General features: G+C 40.1%; 1 protein-coding gene across 1 annotated transcript in view; it reads left to right on the top strand.

Moving 5' to 3' along the window:
* The window catches only part of plxdc1 (plexin domain containing 1), a gene marked incomplete at its 3' end in the record, with an annotated part of 661,275 nt that overhangs the window by 531,256 nt on the left and 105,101 nt on the right, over positions 1–24,918 (top strand). Inside the window, exons 6-10 of the mRNA XM_081393609.1 lie at positions 443–561; positions 785–884; positions 982–1,077; positions 1,176–1,257; positions 1,363–1,423. Coding sequence (XP_081249735.1) covers positions 443–561; positions 785–884; positions 982–1,077; positions 1,176–1,257; positions 1,363–1,423 — 458 coding nt within the window. The remainder of the gene's footprint in view (positions 1–442; positions 562–784; positions 885–981; positions 1,078–1,175; positions 1,258–1,362; positions 1,424–24,918) is intronic.

Genomic DNA, 24,918 nt, shown 5'->3' with positions numbered 1-24,918 from the left:
AATATGTTAAGAAGCCCTTTCGTTTTATCTTGCCAAAATTCTGGTGTCTGTTGGGGGTTCTGATTGTTTTCAACTCTTTGGCATGATTCATTCCCTTAAAAAGCTACACGTCACAGGAATGACAACATTTTTTACATATTTCCAAATAGAAAACAGCTATTTTAAAGTGCAATAATATTATATATTATAATATTAATAATATTACTGTTTTTACTGTATTTAAAAAAAAATAAGTGTAGCCTTGGTGAGCATAATAGACTTTTTTCACTTTTTTTACTCCATACTTTTGAATGGTAGCGTATATCCCAATTCTGTCTGATTAAATTCTAAAAACAAGTACAGTATGTGCTTTCTTATCATTAGTGAAATACATATTTTAATCTGTATTAAAAAAAATTCAAGCAGCCTTCAGTGGAAATTTAACCTGACTTTGATGCCCCAGGTGACATATTTGTGGTACAGTGGGACAAAGTGAGGCTAAAGGATCGAGAAACTGAAGGAGCTTTCACCTTCCAGACTGTTCTCTATGGTAACGGGACCATTGTCTTCAGCTACAAAGACGTGAGTCAGCCTCAGAGGTTTTATTTGGCTCTGTTAAACCAAGATAAACTAAACACACATAAAGCCAACAGTGAGAATTTCATTACCACTCAAAATTATTCTCATCAAAGCAGTGTAAAATAATGTGCTCACAGATCATTACTTCTGCATATCAAATTTACAAAAGAAGAAAAAACATGGTTTTGACTGTGCCCAGTTTTCTTCTTTTGGCTTTTCATAACAGGTTCCTTTGCCTGTGGAGAAAATCAACTCCACTGAGCATCCAGTGAAAGTGGGACTGTCTGATGCCTTCATGGCCATTCTGTCTTCTTCGCCGTCTCCAGGTCAGTGTAAAACTGTTAATGAATTAAACTTATGGTACATTTACACTGTTGTCATTTTGACTTTATTGTTCATACTTTATTGTTGTATTATCAATAGATGCTAAACGACGGACTATTTATGAATATCATCGGGTAGAGATTGACACAACAAAGATAGTCAATAACTCTGCATTTGAGTTCAGCCCCTTACCAAGTGAGTAAACCTATCACTGCTTATCTTTCCTCTACATCAATCACAACTGCACACCTTGAAACCTAATGAAACCTTTATGTTGGCATATCTGTTTCTAGCCTGCCTCCAGCACATTTCCTGCGAACAATGTCTCCAGTCAAACCTAACATCAGGCTGTGGGTGGTGCAATAGTCTACAAAGGTAACAGCATTAGATCTGAGTGTCCGATGTGTTTATCTGCATTAATTCAAGCGAGGCTTTGTTGCCTTTCCTGACAGCTAAATGTATGTGTTTATAATCTCTCAGATGTTCAGATGGACTAGACCGATACAGGCAAGAATGGCTGGATTACAGTTGCTCTGAGGAGGTACAGACAATACGTCACCAAATATACACTACTGTAAAATAAAGATTTTGTCATTTTAGTCTATGCACAGGGGTAGAAGCATAATTTGAATGTTGTGCTAGTTCAGGATAGTGAAAATTTAATTTAAAGGGATTTTCTATAAGATAAAAATGTAATACAAAATACATCAGTACAAAATAGCAATAACAAATATAGCTGCAAGCAGCAATTATCATGGGCCAAGCACAAAAAGGACCAATGAGAAAAAGTGCAATAATGTGTAATTAAAGACAATTTTTAATTATTTTTGTCAAAATGTAAGAAATATCACAAATACAATTATTTATAATATGATTAACTTGCTTATCCCTTTTGACCAATTGGTGGCACTGTTATCAAATTATTATAGTGTGGTCAGGGTGAGGTGGCAATTATACATACAAAGTTTGGTGGCAATGTGCCAAAGTGTTACAGACTTACAGCCTCAGAATCAGCTTGGTTATCATGCCTACAATTTCATTGATGTGTTATTCGAGAACTGCTTGTTCTATTTAAAAGCATTTGATAACTCAGCTCTCAGATTTAATCAAAAATATCTTAATTTGTGTTCTGAAGAAGAATGAAAGTCTTACGGGGTTGAAACAACATGAGGGTGAATAATTACTGACAGAATTTTCATTTTTGGGTGAACTAACCCTTGTCATTAGAGTCTTTTCTTGTCAACATGGATATTAAAGTCCCTAAGCATAAGAGTTCTGTCAAACTCAAGGAACAAGGACAACAATTCAGCAAATTCAGATAAAAAGACATTGTTTTACTTAGCAATGACAGTAGTGATGGTTGCAGTGACACTAAGAACCAGACATTCAAAAGAATAAAACTGGGGTGTAGCCACATGACTTATTTTTAAACATTGATTAACCCTCTGGGGTCGACAAATGCGCCGGCACGTTTTGATAGATTTTTTTCACATTAAAATACTCCGTCATTTATTGTCATACAGACATAAGAAATATGAAAAAATAAACTGTTAAATGTGTACTTTTGTCCACTTACAATCAAAACAAAACATTTTGCTTTTGCAAAATAAAGAAAATAAACAGGGTGTGCTTTCTGCCTCTCCGTCCCCGTGAACTTTTTTTCTGGAGCACGTCTCTAAACTTAAAATTTAGCGAATACTAGTCACACATACATGAGCAATATATCTTTATAAACATTTAAGTGTCTTCTTTTAACCCTTGTGTGGTGTTCATATTTTTGTTACTCAGCCAGTGTTCGTGGGTCTGGTGGACCCGCTGCATTTTTGGGTTTTTAATTCAACACAATCAAAAATGTTATGTTAAAATACTCAACAGATGTTTACTTCATCCCAATTACAAGCAATATAAACAGCATATATGGTTAATATTTTCTCTTTACCTTTGTTAGATCACATTTAAGAATTGCAACCTCGTGTGGGAATGGCAGGAGTAGAAGCACAAAACTCACTCTTGCACTCTTTCACACTTACACACAATCTCTCTCTCACACGCACACACACACACACTCATGCAGACACATACACACACCCACAACACACACACAGACACACACAAAACACACACACACACACACACACACACACACACACACACACACACACACACTCACTTGGATATGTGGTGTACGGTCACTCTCCATAGGCATAATGGTTTTTCTAATGTACAAACTGTATAATATATCCCACTAACCCTACCACTAAACCTACCAATCACAGAAAACTTTTGCCATTTTTTGAATTTCAAAAAACACCATTTAGTATGTTTTAGTATGAGGACACAGATGTCGTCATAAACCATGTTTACGTTGTAATACCCATGTCATTATACACATTTGTGTCCTCATAAACCATATACAAGAACATACACACACTAACAGCAGGCCCTGACAGGAGGAGGACAGAGTAAAGGTACACAGGACCTACAATTTCCACATTTTTATTAGCCCCGGGTCCAGTGGACCCGAACATCCTGTGTGTAATATAAATGTGTAGGGGGGGTGTACAGTGTGTTTTCATTAAAAATGTGTTCTGATATATATTCCTCACAGAAAATGAGCCAAGGCCAATGAGTCTCAGTTTGAAAAAATAATTAATTGTATCATTTTTCTTTTGATAAAAAATGAAAACGGGTCCAACAGACCCGAACACCATACAAGGGTTAAATTATCTAATTCAAAACGAAAACAAATATTCTCTGTTTATGTAATCTGTATGAAAAGAGAGAGATGTCAGTCGTTCTAATGTCAGCTCGTTATCTGCTAATGTGAACACGTCAATGGAGAGTGCGCGCTATTCAAACGCAAATGATCTGAGGCAATCCATGCAAACCTGTCAACACCCACATCAGCTCGATAAAAAGCATCAAGTTTAATCAGATTCATGTACTTTATGTCACCTTGAGACGCTGTGAGAAACAATAATAACGTAATGGTAATAATACTAATAATCCTGGAAAATTTACCTCAGAAGTGCTGGTTTCGGTTTCAATTCGAGGAGCAATGGATCCAGCTGAGGATTGTGAATAGTAAGTTCTTTATTCTTAAGGGCTTTGTTCTAATTGCGATATGGAATAGTGTCTGTAAAACGCAAAAAGACTTTAAATATGATTCGCGTGTGAATGTGTGAATGAACGGCACAGATGCGCGCTGTTGTTGCACGCACTTACATTAGTAAATATGCTATTTTTACATAAACACATCTACTAGTTTAGCTTTTTGCAAACTACAGTATATTGCGATACTGAGATGAGTAAAAATCGATTGAAATATGTTAAAATAAAATATCTTTGTATAAGCAACATATTAAATTGCAAATTAACTTTTATATGCCCTATATTAATAATCATAAAAATTATGTTAAAGACGAAATAATCTTTAGACAAGATTGTGTTGACTAGTTTTGCATAGATTATTAGTTTTTACTGTAAAATAGACTACTGCCACATCAATGAAGCTTTTGTTTGCCAATTTCTGCTCATATGTTATCAGAGGTGGGTAGAGTATCCAAAAACTGTACTCAAGTAAAAGTACAAGTACTTATAGAAATATTTACTCAAAGTAAAAGTAAAAGTAATAATCTTAATAGTTACTTGAGTAAGAGTAAAAAAGTATCCAATGAAAAAACTACTCAAGTAGCGAGTAACTAGTTACTTCGGATCATATAGGCATATATATATATATATATGCCTATATGATCCGAAGTAACTAGTTACTCGCTACTTGAGTAGTTTTTTCATTGGATACTTTTATATATATATATTTTCATATACTTTTCATTGCCATTTAAGTGTGAACATAAACATACAAGCTTGATAAAAATGCTCTTTTAGAAGAAAATTTCAGATGGTACTTAGAGGCTTTGAAGTCGTCATATATATAAAATGATATTATTTAGATTTTGTTTATTTAAATGACTATTATTATCAGCTATCTTTGCAACAAAAACAGAAGAGAGACTTAAGCATTATTTCTGCCATCTGTATAGCTCGAAAATCATTGCCTGTCCTCTGGTTTGTATAATAGTAACTTATACAACTACATTTGGATTATTAGACAATGTCGAAATAAAGTGAAACTGCAGAGTGTTGCATTCAAAGGCATGTATTGAGAGAGAATAGTTAAAAACTCTTCACATGTGCTCGCGCTCATGACTGCTACTGAACATCTGAACACAAAAAAAAATAAAAATAAATAAAAGTACATCGACGGATCTTCTGACTGTTCTCCAAAATATAATCAAATGTATATTTCTGCAAGCATGTTTAAACTGGTTAACTGTCTACGGCAGGCAAAGGCATTCGTTTTCAAGTCGAGTTTGCACGCCACTGCGCAACAATACCGCGGGATGGTGGGTGTTCATAAACTGTGAACAATGGTAGCTTTATTTAATGTAAATTAATGTATATGTCCAAAAAACGGGTAATGTCATACTTTCTAGTATCGTGGCGTAATAATCTGTTTGGTTGTAAAATGTATTACCTGAGTGAAATGAAATCGAATATATCGTCCTGACTCCTGTGGAATCATTCATTCACAGACAGCTTACGAAGATGTTCAACTAATAAAGATCTTCATTGCTGGCAAAAATATGATGCATTTGAAGATTTGCTCTCACTTGACTGTACTGTAGGTCCACTGCCACTTCATCTAACGCTCTTGATGTGCTTAAATTTTCCTGTTACGACTCCGAGTCCAGTGTGAATTGAAATCGCTTCAGATGATTCAGTGCGTGCAGGGAATCAGCAATCAGTGTAGTGAAGGTGTGTAGCGCAATCAGTCCCAGGTAAGAGGTATGATGGGAAATGTAGTTTTGTGAAGTGATCAGTCTGGTGTGGAGTGCCCTCTGGTGACTCTCAGAGGCACTCCAGCTGGTGATCGTTACAGTTTCCAAGTCTAACCTTGAACCAATTCTGTAGAACCAATTCTGCCCATATAGCCTATTTGAACAGGATTTGTTTCCAGGTATGACTGTGTATTTAAAATGTGCTTTTGACTTTCATTTGTATTTGGATTATATTGTTACCTATATTCTAAGTAAACTACAAGCAATATATATATATATATATATATATATATATATATATATATATATATATTTGTCCTCAAATTCTTTAGTTCCCTCTCAGTGACATACCTGACTGAAAGGCATATTGCCTTTCTAAACAAAAAGTGTCTTACAAAATGTAAATCAATGTATTGTTTAATGTGAACACCTAGAGGCAGGATGATTTTAACATCATTTTGAAGCAAAAACTCTAGGCGTCAACATCCATTAGTCAAAAGTCTTGTGAACATATTTAGTATGTGTTTTGTGGCCTTATTTCAGAAACTTATTTTTTTGTTTTTTTTTCAATAACCATGCATAAACATTATTCTCAAATATACAAAACATGTACATACATGTTGCTCACATATTACGGTAGCCCTGTTTGTTCTGAATAGAGTGTAATGACTCTTTTGCCATTAATATGTTTATAAGCAACTGAAAAATGCCAAATGTAAGGGCATGTCAAAACATCTCAAGGACCCCAAAAACACATTGGACCCCTAAGGGTTAAACAGCACAGTTGATACCCCAATCCCTACCAAAGGTTCGTGGGGAATCAAATAGTCCATAACCAGTGCCACCACACGCTGATCGATGAGCTTTGCATTTAAATGACGGCGTTGAATATGTACTGTAACATGGTTAATTGTTATGGGAAGAAGGAAGCAGGAACTGGCGAACATTTAAAGACTTTAATAAATAAATAAACAGAAAATGAAAATAAAGATGACAGCCTTTCACGGACGACTGCCGCCACACATATTAAAACAAAACAAAAAATAAAACAGTCCAGGCCTGGTCCTCTCTCGTCCTTCACGATCGTCGCTCCTCCTTTTATGCTTCCGCTCCTCCGTGAGAGATACGAGACCGGTGCTTCGTGCTCATCATCAATCACGCCACCGGCCTCGCACCACTCTCTGATGGCCCTCGGCCTCATCCTGCTCGCCACATGTATATACGGACATGGTAGACTAACTTGATTATGACAAAGTCAAGGGGGCCATTCTTGCTAAGTATGACATAAATTCAGAGACCTATCATCTTCAGTTCCGGTCTACAGATGTGAGGGAGGATGAAACCCCAAAAGAGTTGAATGCCAGACTTAAAGAACATTATTCTAAATAGGTGCAGCCACAGCATGATACTAAGGTGGAGACTGGAGAGATTATTATTTTGGAGCAGTTTTTGCACATGCTGGAACCTGATCTTCAAGTCTGGATAAAGGAACGAGATCCTAGCTCTGCTGCTGAAGCTGCAAACTATGCAGACACCTTTGTGGCAGCTTGACACAGGACTCAGTCATGGACACTCAAGTGGTGGAAGGGGAGTAAAGACTCAAACAAGCTCTAACACTCCTTCCCGACTACAGTCAGAGCCATCATTGAGGACTGACGCTTCTAATACGGGCATAGGGGCAGTGCTGTTACAAGGGGGGCTTGGGATTAGGCATCCAGTGGCCTACATAAGGCCTAGTCCACATATTCATGGGTATTTTAATAAACAGAGTTGTTCCTCCTTCGTTAAAAAAAAAAAATCGCGTTCACATGAAAACGCAAAAAACACATTATGAAGTGCTGTCAAGAGCATTCCAAACCAACAGGTGGCAATATAACCCTAAACCGTTAAGCCATGTTGGCCAATCAGAAGCCTGGAAAAAAGGTTATTACCGGTTCCGGTTCTGATGTCACAAGCCAAAATCTCCGGTTCACCATCTACACGACAACACTGCAACCGGAGTTTCTAAGAAGGAAACCATTCCGGGTGACGTCACGGAATGTCTGTTGCTGCAGTGGAGAGTCTGGCATGAGGACTTGCAGGTGTTTTGTAGTTTGATTTCTTTTTTGGTATTCATTTTGGAATTTTATGAGGAAGTTATTTTTGGAAAGTTTGTATTTTGCATTATTGCTTTGAATCTAATTTGGATGTTTGTTTGTGTTTTAGATAATATATTTTTTTTTGCCTTAATTAATTAATGTTATATTTTTCGGTTTGGATTATTCATGTTTTTCAAGTTTGAATAAATATTCATTTATACATTTAAACTAAACTTTTTGTATTCACTCTGCCTATGTTTAATTTGTCAATTTTTTATTTGGTGCCCAATATTGGGTTTCCTTTACACACCCAAAGGAATGTGGTAAGCAGCTATTGCGTCACATAAACCTTTAAAGTGGACAGGGATAACCCTGCATAGCACTCTTGCAGGAACTCTGGCACTATACCAACGGGCAGTAAACTGGGTCCAGCTGGCGACCAGTGCACCATGAAGTGAAAACGACACTCGGTTACTAACGTAACCTCGGTTCTCTCTAGAGAGGGAACGAGTGTTGCGTAAGTTTAGCTTACATTACGGGAAAACTCCTTTTCTTGAGAATACTGAAGCAAAAAATTATCCTTTAATTTTTAGAATGTAAAATGCATTTGCTGCAGCAGGCAGACATAGGCGAGACAGCTCGAGCGCCTATTGGCTGCTCTGCGGCAACTGCTGCAACCTATCAGTGCGTCTTGGCATGACTCCAGCGCCAATGGGAAGCCTTCCCGCGCTGTCGTCATAGCCCGCCAAAAAGGGGTGTGGCTAGCCTATAAAACCCCCTCGCACAGGTTGCACAAGTGATTTCAGTCGACTAGAAGCAAAACCAAAGTGCAGCACAAGCACGGCAGGCTACGCAACACTCGTTCCCTCTCTAGAGAGAACCGAGGTTACGTTAGTAACCAAGTGTCGTTCTCTTACGAGAGTACTCTCGTGTTGTGTAAGTTTAGTTTACGCTATGGGAACCCTGTGTAAAGCGCCGTGCGTGCTGAGTTTCAAACATTTATGTCCCAAGGGCAGTAGCCCGGGGCTCATGTAAAGTGAAGTTATCGCAACGGCATAATAGGGCGGGACGACTCAGTGTTATGAGATAGGTGCATATACATATATCTATACAGTTAAGGCAGTATGACCACCTTAAACTACATAGGCCACAGGACATGCAGCATATCAACAGTCTAATCAAACTGAGTTGGGTAGACAATGTTAATATAGCATCATCAGACTGAGAGCAGTCTGGCCTGTAAGGCAGGTACTTCCAGGTTATAAAACCTTACAAATGTAGACAGCGAGGCCCAGCCTGCTGTCATACAAATGTCATGGATTGAGACCCCACTTGACCATGCCCATGACGAGGCCATACCTCTAGTCGAGTGGGCCCTAACCCCCAAAGGGCAGTTCAGGCCTTTGGATGCATAAGCTGACGCGATAGCGTCCACTATCCATCTGGACAGGGTCTGTTTCGAGATGGCTAGCCCTTTGATGCGGCCACCGAACGAAACAAAAAGCTGCTCCGTTTGCCTAAAGGCGGCGGAGCGCTCCACATAAATCCTTAATGCCCTCACCGGGCAGAGAAGGTTAACCCCGGCCTCACTGTCAGATGCAGGGAGGGCCGAGTGGGAGATAACTTGCGCTCTGAAGGGAGTCGCAAGCACTTTTGGGACGTAACCGTGTCTTGGTTTGAGGATGACCTTAGAGTCATTAGGCCCAAATTCCAAGCACGTAGCGCTTACTGAGAGCGCGTGCAGGTCACCCACCCGTTTTACTGAAGCTAGTGCCAGCAGAAAAGCGGTTTTGAATTACAGGTATTTTAGCTCCACTGCGTGTAATGGTTCAAATGGTTCGCCTTTCATGGCCTCGAGGACCGTGGAAAGGGCCCAAACCGGAACCGAGGGTGATCGAGGAGGATTCAGCCTCTTAGCACCCCTGAGGAAACGGATTTCGAGGTCGTTCTTTCCTAGCGACTGGCCATTTGCAGGTTTTGTGAACACTGCTATGGCTGCCACGTACACTTTGAGCGTGGAAGGGAATTCTCCCGCTGTCCAACAGCTCTTGTAGGAAAGAAAGAACCACCATTACCTCACCTTTTAGCGGGTTTAAAGGTGCTGAACTTACACACAGCCTTTAGGGATGACTACTGAATCTAATCATCTAAAGACAATAGAGGCAATTACCCCCAACTGAGATAATGGTACCCCCCCCAAATTGTATAAACAACACATGGTCACGAGAACTAAGACTAGGTAAACATTCACACACAGTTCAACTCTTAGTTGGAAGATCAAAGACTAACAAAACCCCTGACTATTACAATGTTTAGACAGCTGACTTACAGCTGACTTCTAATCAGTAAATTGATGCCATCATGTTCACCTTGAATGCCCAATACAGTGTAGTTCACCTTAGTTGTTCATGTGATGTTAAGTAAGGAAGTAGGATCAGCATATCTAAAATAGATTCTTAAATTTGTAATCCTTCAGATTGTACACAAATATAAGTTAACACTTTGTAGTTTGAATGATGTCCTGTATGAAAATACATATGTAATGTTTTGTGTGTCTACTGTTCAATCGCGCCCGCGCCACACACACACACACACACACACACACACACACACACACACACACACACATTCCAGCATTGCAATCTTGACACCGCAGCCTGTTCATTATAGTCTTAATAAAATATAATAATAAAATAGACAACCTAACACAAAAATTACACTGCTCTGTTTAAATAGTCAGTAGTAGGCTACAATTTGTACCATTCACAGTAAGCAGTGCTCTGATGTTTCCAAGTACATTTTTGCACGTGTGAAGAGGATGATTTTTTCCATCGATATTGGAATGTGAGTGAAGTACAAAACCAATGATAAAGAATAGTTTAGCATCCAAATACATCGCAAATGTTGAAACATTTTTATTCTAATGAGAGGGTTATGTGAGCCAAAAACTGCTTACTTTCATTTTCATTTTTATTTTATTTCGTTTTGGCTTGTTTATACTTATATAATAGTTATTTATAGTTATTTTTAATATTATTATATATAATATATTTTTAATACTATTATATATAAGTATATAATAGTTATTTATAGTTATTTTTTTATTCTTGTTCCGTTCTGAATATCATTCAATTTAAAATATTTGTTGTGGAATATTTTGAGTGTATCATAAAATCAGAATAATTCTCTCGTTTTAGTGATTCCTTAGTTATTTTTTTATTTTTTTTCATTGTTCTAATCAGGTCAGGCAAGTAAAATTCTCTGTGTCTTGTCCCTTAAATTTTACATATATCTATCTATATATATATATCTATATATATATACTGTATACTGTATACTGTACATATACATACACACACACACACATATACATACATGCATACATATATATATATACACATATATATATATATTTTTTTTTTTACATATACATACACACACACACACACATACATATACATATATATATATATATATATATATATATATATATATATATATATATATATATATATATATATATATAGCTGCGAGCAGCGATGAAGGGCCAAAGCCAGCGGCACCGCCACCCCGGTGCCTTTAGATAACTACAGGCACCGGGGTGGCGGTGCCACCAGCTTGGGCCCGTGATCGCTGCTCGCAGCTATATTTAGGGCCCAAGCCCTGAAAGGGCGAAGGCCCTATTGTTTTCGTAAGGATTATTAGGGCCCAAGCCCTGAAAGGGCGAAGGCCCTATTGTTTTCGTTAGGATTATTAGGGCCCAAGCCCTGAAAGGGTGAAGGCCCTATTGTTTTCGGTAGGATTATTTTTTTCTATTATTAGGGCCCAAGCCCTGAAAGGGTGAAGGCCCTATTGTTTTTGTAAGGATTATTATTATTAGGGCCCAAGCCCTGAAAGGGCGAAGGCCCTATTGTTTTCGGTAGGATTATTATTATTATTATCTTATGATTATTATTATATGATTATTACTATCATATGTTATAAAATATATAAAAACTCCATATTTGTAATTTTTATAGTCAGTATGTTGTTAACTGCGTTGCTTTTTTGTGTGCTGCGCTCATTTGTTTACAATTCTCCTGGAGAAGCTGCATGAGCCTCAGCAGGGCAACATTGTTACCATTGATCAGTAATACATTTATTATTAACTGCTGATTGCAACTTAAAATGAATGTAATGAAATTAGAATAATCTCTCGTTTTAGTGATTCCCAGGTTATTTTTTTGTTATTGACGTTCTAATCAGGCTATACTCTGGTCGGGCAAGTAAAATTCTCTTTCAGGTAGGCCTATTGTATTTATATATATATTAGGGATGTGACTGTGATAAAATTTTCCCACCAGTTAATCGACGTGTGACACCGCTGAGGGCTTTTAAATCGCTAACTTAAAAGCGAAAGTAAAATACAGACGTCCGCACAGACATTGATAATGGTGCGGAGTAGAGCGAGCATTTTCAATGTATTCCTATGGAAGTAGGAATGAACTAAAACATTTTATTTATGTTTTTATGTGTCCACTATTCAACTGCAACCGCTTCACACACACACACACACACACACACACACACACACACACACACATACACACACACATTCCAGAATTGCAATCTTGGCATCGCAACCTGTTCATTATAGCCCTAATACAATATAATAATAAAAATAGTCAACCTAACATATACGAATTACACTGCTCTGTTTAAATAGTCAGTAGTACAATTTGTACCATTCACAGTAAGCAGAGCTCCACTGTGATGTTTCCAAGCACATTTTTGCGCGTGTGAAGAGGATGATTTTTTCCATCGATATTGGAACACGAGTGAAGTAAAAAAGCCTATAATAAAGAACAGTTTAGCATCCAAATACATCGCAAATATTGAAAATTTTGATTCTAATGAGAGGGTTACGTGAGACCAACACTGCTTACTTTCGTTTTTATTTTTACATTAAATTTAAATGATTTGTTGTGGAATATTTTGAGTGTATAATAAAATCAGAATAAGGTAAGACAAGTAATATTTTCTGTCTTATATATATATATATGTGTGTGTGTGTGTGTATATATATGTGTGTGTGTGTATATATATATATATATAGATATATATAGACATAGATAGAAAGATATATATAAATATAGCTGCGAGCAGCGATGGAGGGCCAAAGCCGGCGGCACCGCCATCCCCGGTGCCTTTAGGTAACTAAAGGCACTGGGGTTGCGGTGCCACCGGCTTGGGCCCGTAATCGCTGCTCGCAGCTATATTTATTATTATTATTATTATTTTGTCAACCTTTCGGGCACTTTTGGGGCCCTTAACATGCTCGAAAACTCTTGAAATTTTGCACACAGGTCAGAACCCGCGGCCATCAGGGCCGGGCTGAAGCTGGTACCCGGGCGTGGCAGGTGGCCTCGACAGCGCCCCCTGGAACGGGATCCGAACACTTGTCCATAAATCAGACACGCTTACATGTAATAATATGAAACTCGGTACACATATAGACCTCATAGGGCCGAACAACTTTCGTGCTCTAAGTTTTACGCCAGACCAACAGGAAGTCGGCTATTATAGGTTGTTTGGAAACGCATGCTGTGGAATTTGAAGTACTCCTCCTAGGAAATTCACCCATTCACCTCCAAACTCGGTCGGCATGAAGTCAAGACATTGAGGATGCTAAATTGCGGACGGATTTTTGATATCTCGAACGGTTTGGCCGTGGCAAGGAAACAAATTTATGGCGAATAATTCAAACAGGAAGTGTGTTATAACTTCTGCATACATTAACTGATCTTGATGAAACTTCAGCAGTGTGTTAGTTGTAAGAGGCCGATCACATGGATGTGACATTTGTGAGTCAAAGTTATAGCGCCACCAACTGGCAACAGGAAGTGTGTCACTTTCAAAATGCTTTGAAATCACCCTCTTATTTTTACCCGATTTGCTTCAAACTTTATGTGTATAATGTAGACACACGGCAGATGTAGACCTGTGAAAGGATTATTGATATCTTAGATACTGTTGCCGTGGCAACGCATCAAACTTTAATATTCTTTTCGGATGCTTTTGAGACTCTTCACATGCTTGAAAATGCATGAAACTCGACAGACACATCACATTTATTATCCAGTAGACATGTGCAAAGTTTCAGAAACGGGCGTGGTGAAATGGCTCAGTAGCGCCACCTTTAGTCAAAAGTGGGGGGGTTAGTTTTATCAACAGCAACAAAACTTGGTATGTGTATTGTTCTCATCAAGACGGACAACTTTCTAATTTACAGTAACTAGCTCGGACCAAGAGGAAGAGAGATATTTTGGTTTGAATGTGTATTTTCTGGAGAATTTTCTCTCCCTCTCTCTGTGTCTCTGTGTGTGTGAGGGGAGGGGGGATCTGACTATTGCTTTTATATTGTTAATCAAGGTTTCAGGGGCTTTTGGGGTCCTTAACGTGCTCAAAAACTCTTGAAACTTTGCACACATGTCAGAACCCCCTGGCATCAGGGCTGGGCTGAAGCTGGTACCCGGGCGTGGCAGGGGGGCTCAACAGCGCCCCCTTGAACTGGGTCTGAAAACTTGGTCCGTAGATCAAACACGCTTGCATGAATTACTATGAAACTCGGTACACAAATAGATCTCATCGTGCCGAACAACTTTCCCTAGTTAAGTTTTACGCCAGCCCAACAGGAAGTCAGCTATTATGGGTTGTTTGGAGAACGCTTGCTGTGGAATTTAAAACACTCCTCCTAGAGAATTAATTAAATCGCCACCAAACTCGGTGTGCTTGAAGTCAAGACACTGAGGATGCTAAATTGCAGACGTATTTTTGATATCTCGAACGGTTTGGCTGTGGCGAGGAAACTAATTTATGGCCAGAAAAGAGAGACACGAAGTGTTATAACTTCTGCATACATTAACTGATCTTGATGAAACTTCAGCAGTGTGTTCGTGGTAAGAGGCCGATCAGATGGATGTAACTATTGTGAGTCAAAGTTATAGCGCCACCAACTGGCAGCAGGAAGTGTGTCACTTTCAACATGCTTTTGACAAAAGTGGGGGGGTTAGTTTTACCAACAGTTACAAAAATCAGTATATATATTGGTTTCACCGAGCCAGACAACTTTCTAATTTAAAGTCATTAGCTCCGAGCAAAAGGAAGTCAGATATTTTGTTTTGAATGTGGATTTTTTGGATATTTCAGACTCTGAGTTTTTAGCTACTCTTCCTAACTGGTTTATTTTATTCACACCAAACTTTTTCAACATGATGAAAATACATTAAAGATGCTAATTTGTGAACGGAAATGTAAGGGTGGAATTCCTGCAGTGGTTCAAGCTGCAAGAACTGCCGAATGACTAAAGAAACGTTATTGGCAAGATGGTAGAAAACTGCACATTTCTTGTCTTTAACCACCCACTGCCACTTATACCAACGACGGAAATAAGTGCAGTTACAATAGCTTAATATTTGTGGGAGAGCGTTGCTATAGATAGTGATGATATTGTATTGCAATATGTAGCACTTCAAAGTCAAATCTGAATCAAAACTAGTTAGCACATTAGTTGCAATTGAAAAGGTTTAATGACAAATTATGGTTATGGTTACACCTAAAATAGTTACAAAATATATGTATGAGATGATGATAACTTATATTATTAATTGTACCCAGCATATATGAAAAATGTTACCTGAGAGAGAGAGAGAGAGAGAGAGAGAGAGAGAGAGAGAGAGAGAGAGAGAGAGAGAGAGAGAGAGAGAGAGAGAAAGAGAGAGAGAGAGAGATAAAGAGGAGCCCCCAAGAAAGGGACCCAGAGAAGAAGATAGCCAGAGCATCAAAGAGACAGAGCAACAGTTTCAATCGTCTTTTATCCTTTCCTTGACCATGTGACTAAAACCCAAATGTGAGACATTCAAACTGACCAATCAGATAATTACACTTCCACCACTGTACTAAAGGTGTGAAATTCATCTACCCCCAAAGTACAAACATTTGGCCTCCAAGCCTAGATCACTATCAGCCCCTCTGTGCCTTTTGTAACTCCAAATGGTCATTGTGGTCGGAAGAGGGGGTAGAAAAACAGTCAAGCAAATATATTTGTTCATATTATTTTCAATTCTACAATTCCCCCCTTGGCACCATTGGCCACACACATGGAGTCCAAAGGTGACACAATCCATAAAGACACGCTTTTTGTTGCGTTTAGTTGTATCTTCAGACTTTTAGTCCAAGCTTGTTGCAATCTCGGTTGGTTAATGTTCAGTCTTTGTTCTCCTTCAGCCCTGCATGAGGAGGCTCCATCAAATGGTGTTGCACCGTTCATAGAAATGCAAATCATCCATCGAACACTTCACACCTCCACAAGAACAGGCACTGAATCTGTGAGCAAACACTGGTTCCTCTTTCTGAGGCAGGACACAGAATGTGAACTTTGGTTGCAGGGATCCTGTGGTCTTAAAAGAGCATAACAACAAACAGCAAAAGCAGACACATGGCATTTGTCATTGGTCAGAGGATTGATATGGTCAGATTAAAATTAGTCTTTGGCAAAAAGCCCTTAAATTGATGTACTTAAAAATATGGTCAAGGGAGAACAAAAGAAGATCTTACAAGCTCTTACACTGTTTCTGGAAACATTAAAATAAATTGCATTTCAACAAAACAAAAAATGCTGGTTTAAAACCCCATTCCATGAAGAGTATCAGCAAAATATTCAGTGTAACCAAACACAGAGATTCAATTGAATTAATGTCCAAAAACATTGTTGCAAGTAAAATGGACAAAATACAAATAAGCAGAAATGGTTTCAAATGCATTAATGAGAATACAAATATTTGTACTTGGGTAAAAATTATAAATACTGACATACAATTTAAAATTTAACTTGGTGAGACTAATGATTACTTAAGTGATAAAGTAAATCCAAACAAAAACAAAACAAACAATTACTGGATGCAATTCACAGTTATAATTCAGTCTAGATGTAAAGACTTAAATAACATTGTATGCATTAATTTTGTGAGGCAGAATCAGATAGATGCAGATTTGTCTTTGTGTGAAGATCAAATGGTGGCTGCATTTAGCTGTGGCTATGTGTAAATTCATCATGCCCCAAAACAAAGGTGAGGAGGTTTTACAATTGTGATGCAAATTTGGTCCTGTTGTTGTAACAGGGAGCCAGCATGAGAATGTGAGCATGAGGTGTGACCTGGCTCAAAATCTTCCCACACCAATGTTTCAGTTAAATGAGCATGAGAAAAAGTGCAAAATTCAGAGTTACTGAATCCTGTTGTGAGGAAAGCATTTTCATGGTTAATGCAAATTGTGATTACCATTGTGGCCACATGGCAATTCTTTGCTCCTTTACGTGGTTTTACTACTGCTATATGGAAAAATAGCAGAGTTTTCCACTAAGGAGACAAACAAATTCAACATAGTCACACGTGCAACTTAAAATTGCTATGCAATTCCAGTAAAACAATTATTCCAATTTACACAAGATACATGGCCTAGAATTCTTAGCATCTACAGCCTTTTAACCTAAGTGTTTCATCCAACACTTACAGTAAAGCAATCATGTGTTTTAAAGAATTAACTTAATTAGCCTATGTGGACATGTAGCACAAACAACTATAACGTGTGTTCTATGAGCACAATGTGTTACACACAATTACAAATTTGAAAATACAAACAGGATCATTGCAATTTGGATATTAAACTTCTTGCTATTGGGCTACTAACCCACTAGCAAGTGAAGTTAATAGCTGAAGGCCTTGCATGAACAAAGCAGTTAACTCACTAAGAGTTTTACCTGTACGTGCAGATCGCTGATTTTTGCTCTTAGAAAGTGGTTTACTATTTTTCTGAAAATAAGGAGGAGGTCTGCCCCTTCCCAGTGACCAGCATTTTCCCTCTATATGGCCTATTTTCTGACAGGAACTGCAAAACCTGCTTTCTTTACCATAGGGATGTTTGCTACGTTCTCCTGGAGTTTGAGGGTTTTCGCGACTCTCTAATGCTTGTACACCATGCGTTCTGGTACATGACTCTGCGCTATTATGGTGTTGCATCACCTTAAGAACTGAAATAGGCACACTTTCTTGGTCAGTTGCACATGCATTTTCTGAACTAAATGATTCAGATTCATTAGAGCAAGTCACCTCCTCTAAGAAGCGAACGTGCTTTTTAGTCCCATCGCTGTTAAGCATTTTGGGAGACAATTTAGCATTTGGCTTAGCCTTGAGTTCTGCAATGATTTCCTTGTGATTTTTACACTTTTCAGTCAGGGCTAACTGCTCAGCTAGTAATTCATCTAGCTGTGTTTGAAGATCTTGAATCTTTGCCTCAGACTTTTGTGCCTCTGCACTCTTAGATTGCACTTCTTTACATTTAGCATCTATACTTGAAGATAGACATGTTGTTAACTCACGTAGCCGTGTAAAACTTATGAAGTTTAAAGCCTCAATTATTTCAGCATGTTTTGATTTCTTTTGATGTTTGCCAATTGTGTCCCACCATTGGAGAAGTTCCTTATCTGGACATTTAATTCCAATGTACTCTTTCTTGAGTTTACACAAGGTAGGCTCAACTTTTTTGCTCCATAAAGCAAACAATACATCACTGTTATCAGATTTTTTCCCTTCCATCCCCGAGGAGTTCTGAATATTCACAATATGTGCAAATTATACAGTAATGGGACTGTTAAAGCTATTCAAAACCTTCTAAATTCTGTTTCATTCAATTCATGCAAATGGAGACATTTCCTATCATACCATTAAACAATGAAAACAGACTTACCCATCCCATGGTCAGAAGGTCAGCTTTAATCCATTCACAAAATCAACTGTGAAAAATGTCCTCATTCTGATCAAAGTGAATTTCAGAAAACACACTGCAAGGGATCCCGGGTTTCGGCACCATCTGTAAGGGTGGAATTCCTGCAGTGGTTCAAGCTGCAAGAACTGCCGAATGACTAAAGAAACGTTATTGGCAAGATGGTAGAAAACTGCACATTTCTTGTCTTTAACCACCCACTGCCACTTATACCAACGACGGAAATAAGTGCAGTTACAATAGCTTAATATTTGTGGGAGAGCGTTGCTATAGATAGTGATGATATTGTATTGCAATATGTAGCACTTCAAAGTCAAATCCGAATCAAAACTAGTTAGCACATTAGTTGCAATTGAAAAGGTTTAATGACAAATTATGGTTATGGTTACACCTAAAATAGTTACAAAATATATGTATGAGATGATGATAACTTATATTATTAATTGTACCCAGCAGTGTTGGGCAAGTTACTTAAAAAAAGTAATTAGTTATAGTTACTAGTTACTTCTCACAAAAAGTAACTGCGTTAGTAACTGAATTACATCATTACAAAAGTAACTAATTACCGGGTAAAGTAACTATTGCGTTACTTTAAAAAAAAAAAAAAAAGTGTAAATATAAGAAATTTCTTGGATACCCCAATATGAAATGTTAAATGAATTAAATAGACACTAAATAGAACATGCTTCTTAAGAAATGTACCAAAAATAAATAAATTGTCATAGAAAATATAGCCTTCTTACACATACACTAGTGCATATCATTAAAATGATAAAACTCACACACCTTTACAACTGGTAGACTGTATTGCCTACTTGAAGTATTTTCTTCCTCACAATATTAAGTTTAACAAAAAGTGCTCTCAATATAATACTGAACAATGTACCAACATAAATAATAATAATAAAATATAATCTTTTGGGGCTTTATTTTTATAACCTACAGAGAACGTCATCATCAGAGGTTAGCCAAATTCTAGTCGTGTTAACAACCGGTCAAACAAATAGCCATGTTTGAACGTTCCCTGCAGGTTATTTTGGAGTTTATGTTAGGCTATATAAACTAATTAAAACATTGCATATGATACCAATATGCTACAGAGATTATTCTAATGCTGAAATGTGTAATTTATTTATAAAGTAAAGTATTCAAGTATTTATGCTCGTTGTTCGGACACATTAAGTCTCTGTCGCGCACTGTCGAGCGCGTTCTCGGACACACTCGGTCTCTCTCGCGCACTGTCGAGCGCTTTCTCGGGCACACTCGGTCTCTCTCGCGCACTGTCGAGCGCTTTCTCGGGCACACTCGGTCTCTCTCGCGCACTGTCGAGCGCTTTCTCAGACACACTCGGTCTCTCTCGCGCACTGTCGAGCGCTTTCTCGGACACACTCGGTCTCTCTCGCGCACTGTCGAGCGCTTTCTCGGATAACGGTCTCTCTCGCGCACTGTCGAGCGCGCTGGCTTAGAGAGAGCCTACTCGGATGAAAACCGCTTCAGTGAGCTCAATTATAGTAACGCCGCATTTTTATTGACAGTAACGGCAACGGCGTTGTAACGGAGGAAACAGTAATTAGTTTGATTACTCGTTACTGACAAAAATAACGCCGTTAGTAACGCCGTTTATTTATAACGCCGTTATTCCCATCACTGGTACCCAGCATATATGAAAAATGTTACCTGAGAGAGAGAGAGAGAGAGAGAGAGAGAGAGAGAGAGAGAGAGAGAGAGAGAGAGAGAGAGAGAGAGAGAAAGAGAGAGAGAGAGAGATAAAGAGGAGCCCCCAAGAAAGGGACCCAGAGAAGAAGATAGCCAGAGCATCAAAGAGACAGAGCAACAGTTTCAATCGTCTTTTATCCTTTCCTTGACCATGTGACTAAAACCCAAATGTGAGACATTCAAACTGACCAATCAGATAATTACACTTCCACCACTGTACTAAAGGTGTGAAATTCATCTACCCCCAAAGTACAAACATTTGGCCTCCAAGCCTAGATCACTATCAGCCCCTCTGTGCCTTTTGTAACTCCAAATGGTCATTGTGGTCGGAAGAGGGGGTAGAAAAACAGTCAAGCAAATATATTTGTTCATATTATTTTCAATTCTACAGAAATTAAACATCTCAAACGGTTTTGCTATAGTGAGTGACTAAAGTAATGTACAAAAATGAAACACTAAAAGCCTCATCTTCTAAAAATGTAATTAAACACTATTTATTTCTATATAAAAGTATACAAATATCACAACTAAACCCATTTTATTCTTTTTTTTCCAATTTAATTATTTATAAGTTTAAAAATAGTAATTGTACTATTTAGTCCCATAAAAGTCATACATAGGGCTATACTGCCCTCTTGTGTTCAAAATCAGGTAGGCCTATTGTATCTATATAAAAATATACTAGGTATGTGACGGTGAGAATATTTTACCACCGGTTAATCGACCTGTGACACCACTGGGGGCTTTTAAATCGCCAACTTAAAAACGAAAGTAAAATATGTTCGTCCGCACTGACATTGATAGTGTCACGGGTGTGGTGCAGGTTGAAGGAGACTCAAAGACCAACGGCTCTAGTACAAACAATTTACTTAAATCTTACTCACAGGAACATACAGGCAGGATAACACACACTCTAAACACCATAATGAACAAGTAGAACCGACCAGGACTGAATGAACAGAGGGAAACTAAATACAGATACCAATGAACACTAACGAGGTGAGGACAGGTGACACGGATGATTAAGACGATGAACAGGTGTGTAATGAGGGAGTGAGTTCAGGTGTGAAGACACGAGGGATGCTGGGAAGTGTAGTGAAGACGAAGACAGGATGATGACAAACAGTGAACGTGACATTACCTCCCCCTCCCGGCAGGCGCGTCCTCGCGCCGTACAAGAAACAAGGGAGGGGGGGTGGGCGTCCTGAAGTCCTCTATGGAGGGCTATTAGGGACCGAGGACTCAAGGACGGTACCAGCATCTCGAAGGACCAGGGCGGAGCCGTCCCCTGGGGGTGGCCACGGAGGAGCAGGAGGCCACCCCTCGGGCGGTCCAGGCGGAGAAGGCTGAGGCGGCGGCCATGGCGGAGCAGGAGACGACCAAGGTGGAGACGATCCATCAGGTGGCCATGGTGGAGATGACGGACCCTCGGGCGGCGAGGACCCATCAGGTGGCCATGGTGGAGATGACGGACCCTCGGGCGGCCAGGGCGGAGACGACCCATCAGGCAGCCATGGCGGTGAAGACCCTTCGGGTGGCCATGGCGGAGAGGACCCTTCAGGTGGCCATGGCGGAGAGGACCCTTCGGGTGGCCATGGCGGAGAGGACCCTTCGGGTGGCCATGGCGGAGAGGACCCTTCGGGTGGCCATGGCGGAGAGGACCCTTCGGGTGGCCATGGCGGAGAGGACCCTTCGGGTGGCCATGGCGGAGAGGACCCTTCGGGTGGCCATGGCGGAGAGGACCGGTCCGGAGGCGTATTGCCCCCCCCCAAAATTTTCTTGGGGAGGCTCCCCAGAATGGAGTCCTGAGCCAGCAATGAAAAGGACTTTGAACTGGGCAGGACCAGCGGCGAAGAGGGCTCTGAGCTGGGCAGGACCAGCGACGAAGAGGGCACTGAGCTGGGCAGGACCAACGGCGAAGAGGGCACTGAGCTGGGCAGGACCAACGGCGAAGAGGGCTCTGAGCTGGGCAGGACCAACGGCGAAGAGGGCTCCGAGCTGGGCAGGACCAGCGGAGAAGAGGGCTCTGTGCTGGGCAGCGATGAGGGCTCTGTGCTGGGCGGGACCAGCGGCGAAGGCTCTGTGCTGGACGAGACCAGCGGCGAAGGCTATGTGCTGGACGGGACCAGCGGCGAAGGCTCTGTGCTGGACAGGACCAGCGGTGAAGAAGGCTCTGGGCTGGACGGGACCAGCGGTGAAGAGGGCTTTGTGCTGGACGGGACCAGCGATGAAGAGGGCTCTGTGCTGGACGGGACCAGCGGTGAGGGCTCTGTGCTGGACGGGACCAGCGGTGAGGGCTCTGGGCTGGACGGGACCAGCGGTGAAGAGGGCTCTGTGCTGGACGGGACCAGCGGTGAAGAGGGCTCTGTGCTGGACGGGACCAGCGGAGAAGGCTCTGTGCTGGACTGGAAAGGCGGTGAAGGCTCTGTGCTGGACGGGACCAGCGGAGAAGGCTCTGTCTCCGGCTCTGGCGGGCAGGCGACTGGCTCCGGCTCTGGCGGGCAGGCGACCTCTTTACTCGGAACTGGACTCGGAACTGGACTCGGAACTGGACTCGGAACTGGACTCGGAACTGGACTCGGAACTGGACTCGGAACTGGACTCGGAACTGGACTCGGAACTGGCTCAGGGGACATAACACTTGAAGGTTCGGCTGACTCTGGATCGGCGGGTGTTACGGTGAGAGAGGAACCACAAACCCAAAGAGCTCTGTCCATAAACTCTATAAAAGTCAGATTTAAGTCTTTGAGCAACAGTACCTGGGCTAGTGGATCTTCAAGTCCTCTCCAGAACTGTTGCTTCAAAAATTCCTCCTCCCAGTAAACATCCTGATGCAGATGCAGGTAAACTTCGACAAATTCCTCCAATGAACTTCCATTCTGATTAAACAGAAATGCGTCCATATCATCCTCCTCCATTACTTTATGGGTCGGTTCTTCTGTCACGGGTGTGGTGCAGGTTGAAGGAGACTCAAAGACCAACGGCTCCAGTACAAACGATTTACTTAAATCTTACTCACAGGAACATACAGGCAGGATAACACACACTCTAAACACCATAATGAACAAGTAGAACCGACCAGGACTGACTGAACAGAGGGAAACTAAATACAGATACCAATGAACACTAACGAGGTGAGGACAGGTGACACGGATGATTAAGACGATGAACAGGTGTGTAATGAGGGAGTGAGTTCAGGTGTGAAGACACGAGGGATGCTGGGAAGTGTAGTGAAGACGAAGACAGGATGATGACAAACAGTGAACGTGACAGATAGTGGTTGAGCGAGCGTTTCAAATGAATTCCTATGGAAGTAGGAATTAACTGAAAAACGTTCACTCTGTTCTGCTCATTCCTCGCCGTGGATGCGCACCGTTATGAATGCCCGTGCAGCCATGAGCATTTTAGTTTCATTTTAAAATTAGCGCCTTTCGGGGGGTGGATTGCTTGAAATGATTTTACAAAAGCACAATGTTGTGTTTTATTGCGACTGTACACAAATATAAGCTAACACTTTGCAGTTTGAATGTCGTCCTGTATAATGACGGAGTATGTTTTTATGTGTCCACTGTTCAATCCCGCCCACGCCACACACACACACACGGTTTACTACCTTTGTGGGGACTCTCCATAGACTTAATGGTTTTTATACTGTACAAACTGTATATTCTGTACAAACTGTATATTCTATCTCCTCACACTAACCCATACCCCTAAACCTACCTATCCCAGAAAACTTTCTGCATTTTTACATTTCCAAAAAAACTCATTCTGTATGATTTATAAGCTTGTTTACCCATGGGGACCTCTATTTAGGTCCCCACTGTGACACGAGTCCCCATGAGTCTGTGTGCATTCAGGTTGAAGTCCCCACCGGGATAGAAAAACATGAACACACACACACACACACACACACACACACACACACACACACACACACAAACACACATTCCAGCATTGCAATCTTGACATCGCAGCCTGTTCATTATAGCCTTAATAAAATATAATAATAAAATAGTTAACCTAACATATAAAAATTACACTGCTCTAAATAGTCAGTAGTACAATTCGTACATTCACAGTAAGCACCGCTCCACTGTGATGTTTCAAGCACATTTTTGCGCGTGTGAAGAGGATGATTTTTTCCGTCGATATTGGAACACGAGTGAAGAACAAAGCCTATAATAAAGAATAGTTTAGCATCCAAATACATCGCAAATGCTGAAACATTTTGATTCTAATGAGAGGGTTACGTGAGCCCAACAGTGCTTACTTTCGTTTTTATTTTTACATTAAATTTAAAAGATTTGTTGTGGAATATTTTGAGTGTATCATAAAATCAGAATAAGGTAATAAGGTTTCTGTCTTTTATATATATATATTGGTCCATATACCAAACACTCTTGCATGAATTAATATGAAACTCGGTACACATATAGATCTCATCGTGCCGAACAACTTTCCCCTGGTCAAGTTTTACGCCAGCCCAACAGGAAGTCGGCTATTAGGGGTTGTTTGGAAAACACTTGCTGTGGAATGTGAAATACTCCTCCTAGAAAATTCACCGTGTCCCCTCCAAACTC

This window comes from Scardinius erythrophthalmus (assembly GCF_964197995.2).
Source record: "Scardinius erythrophthalmus genome assembly, chromosome: 18".
Taxonomy (NCBI): Eukaryota; Metazoa; Chordata; class Actinopteri; order Cypriniformes; family Leuciscidae; genus Scardinius; species Scardinius erythrophthalmus.
This window is presented reverse-complemented; position numbering and strand designations above follow the sequence as displayed.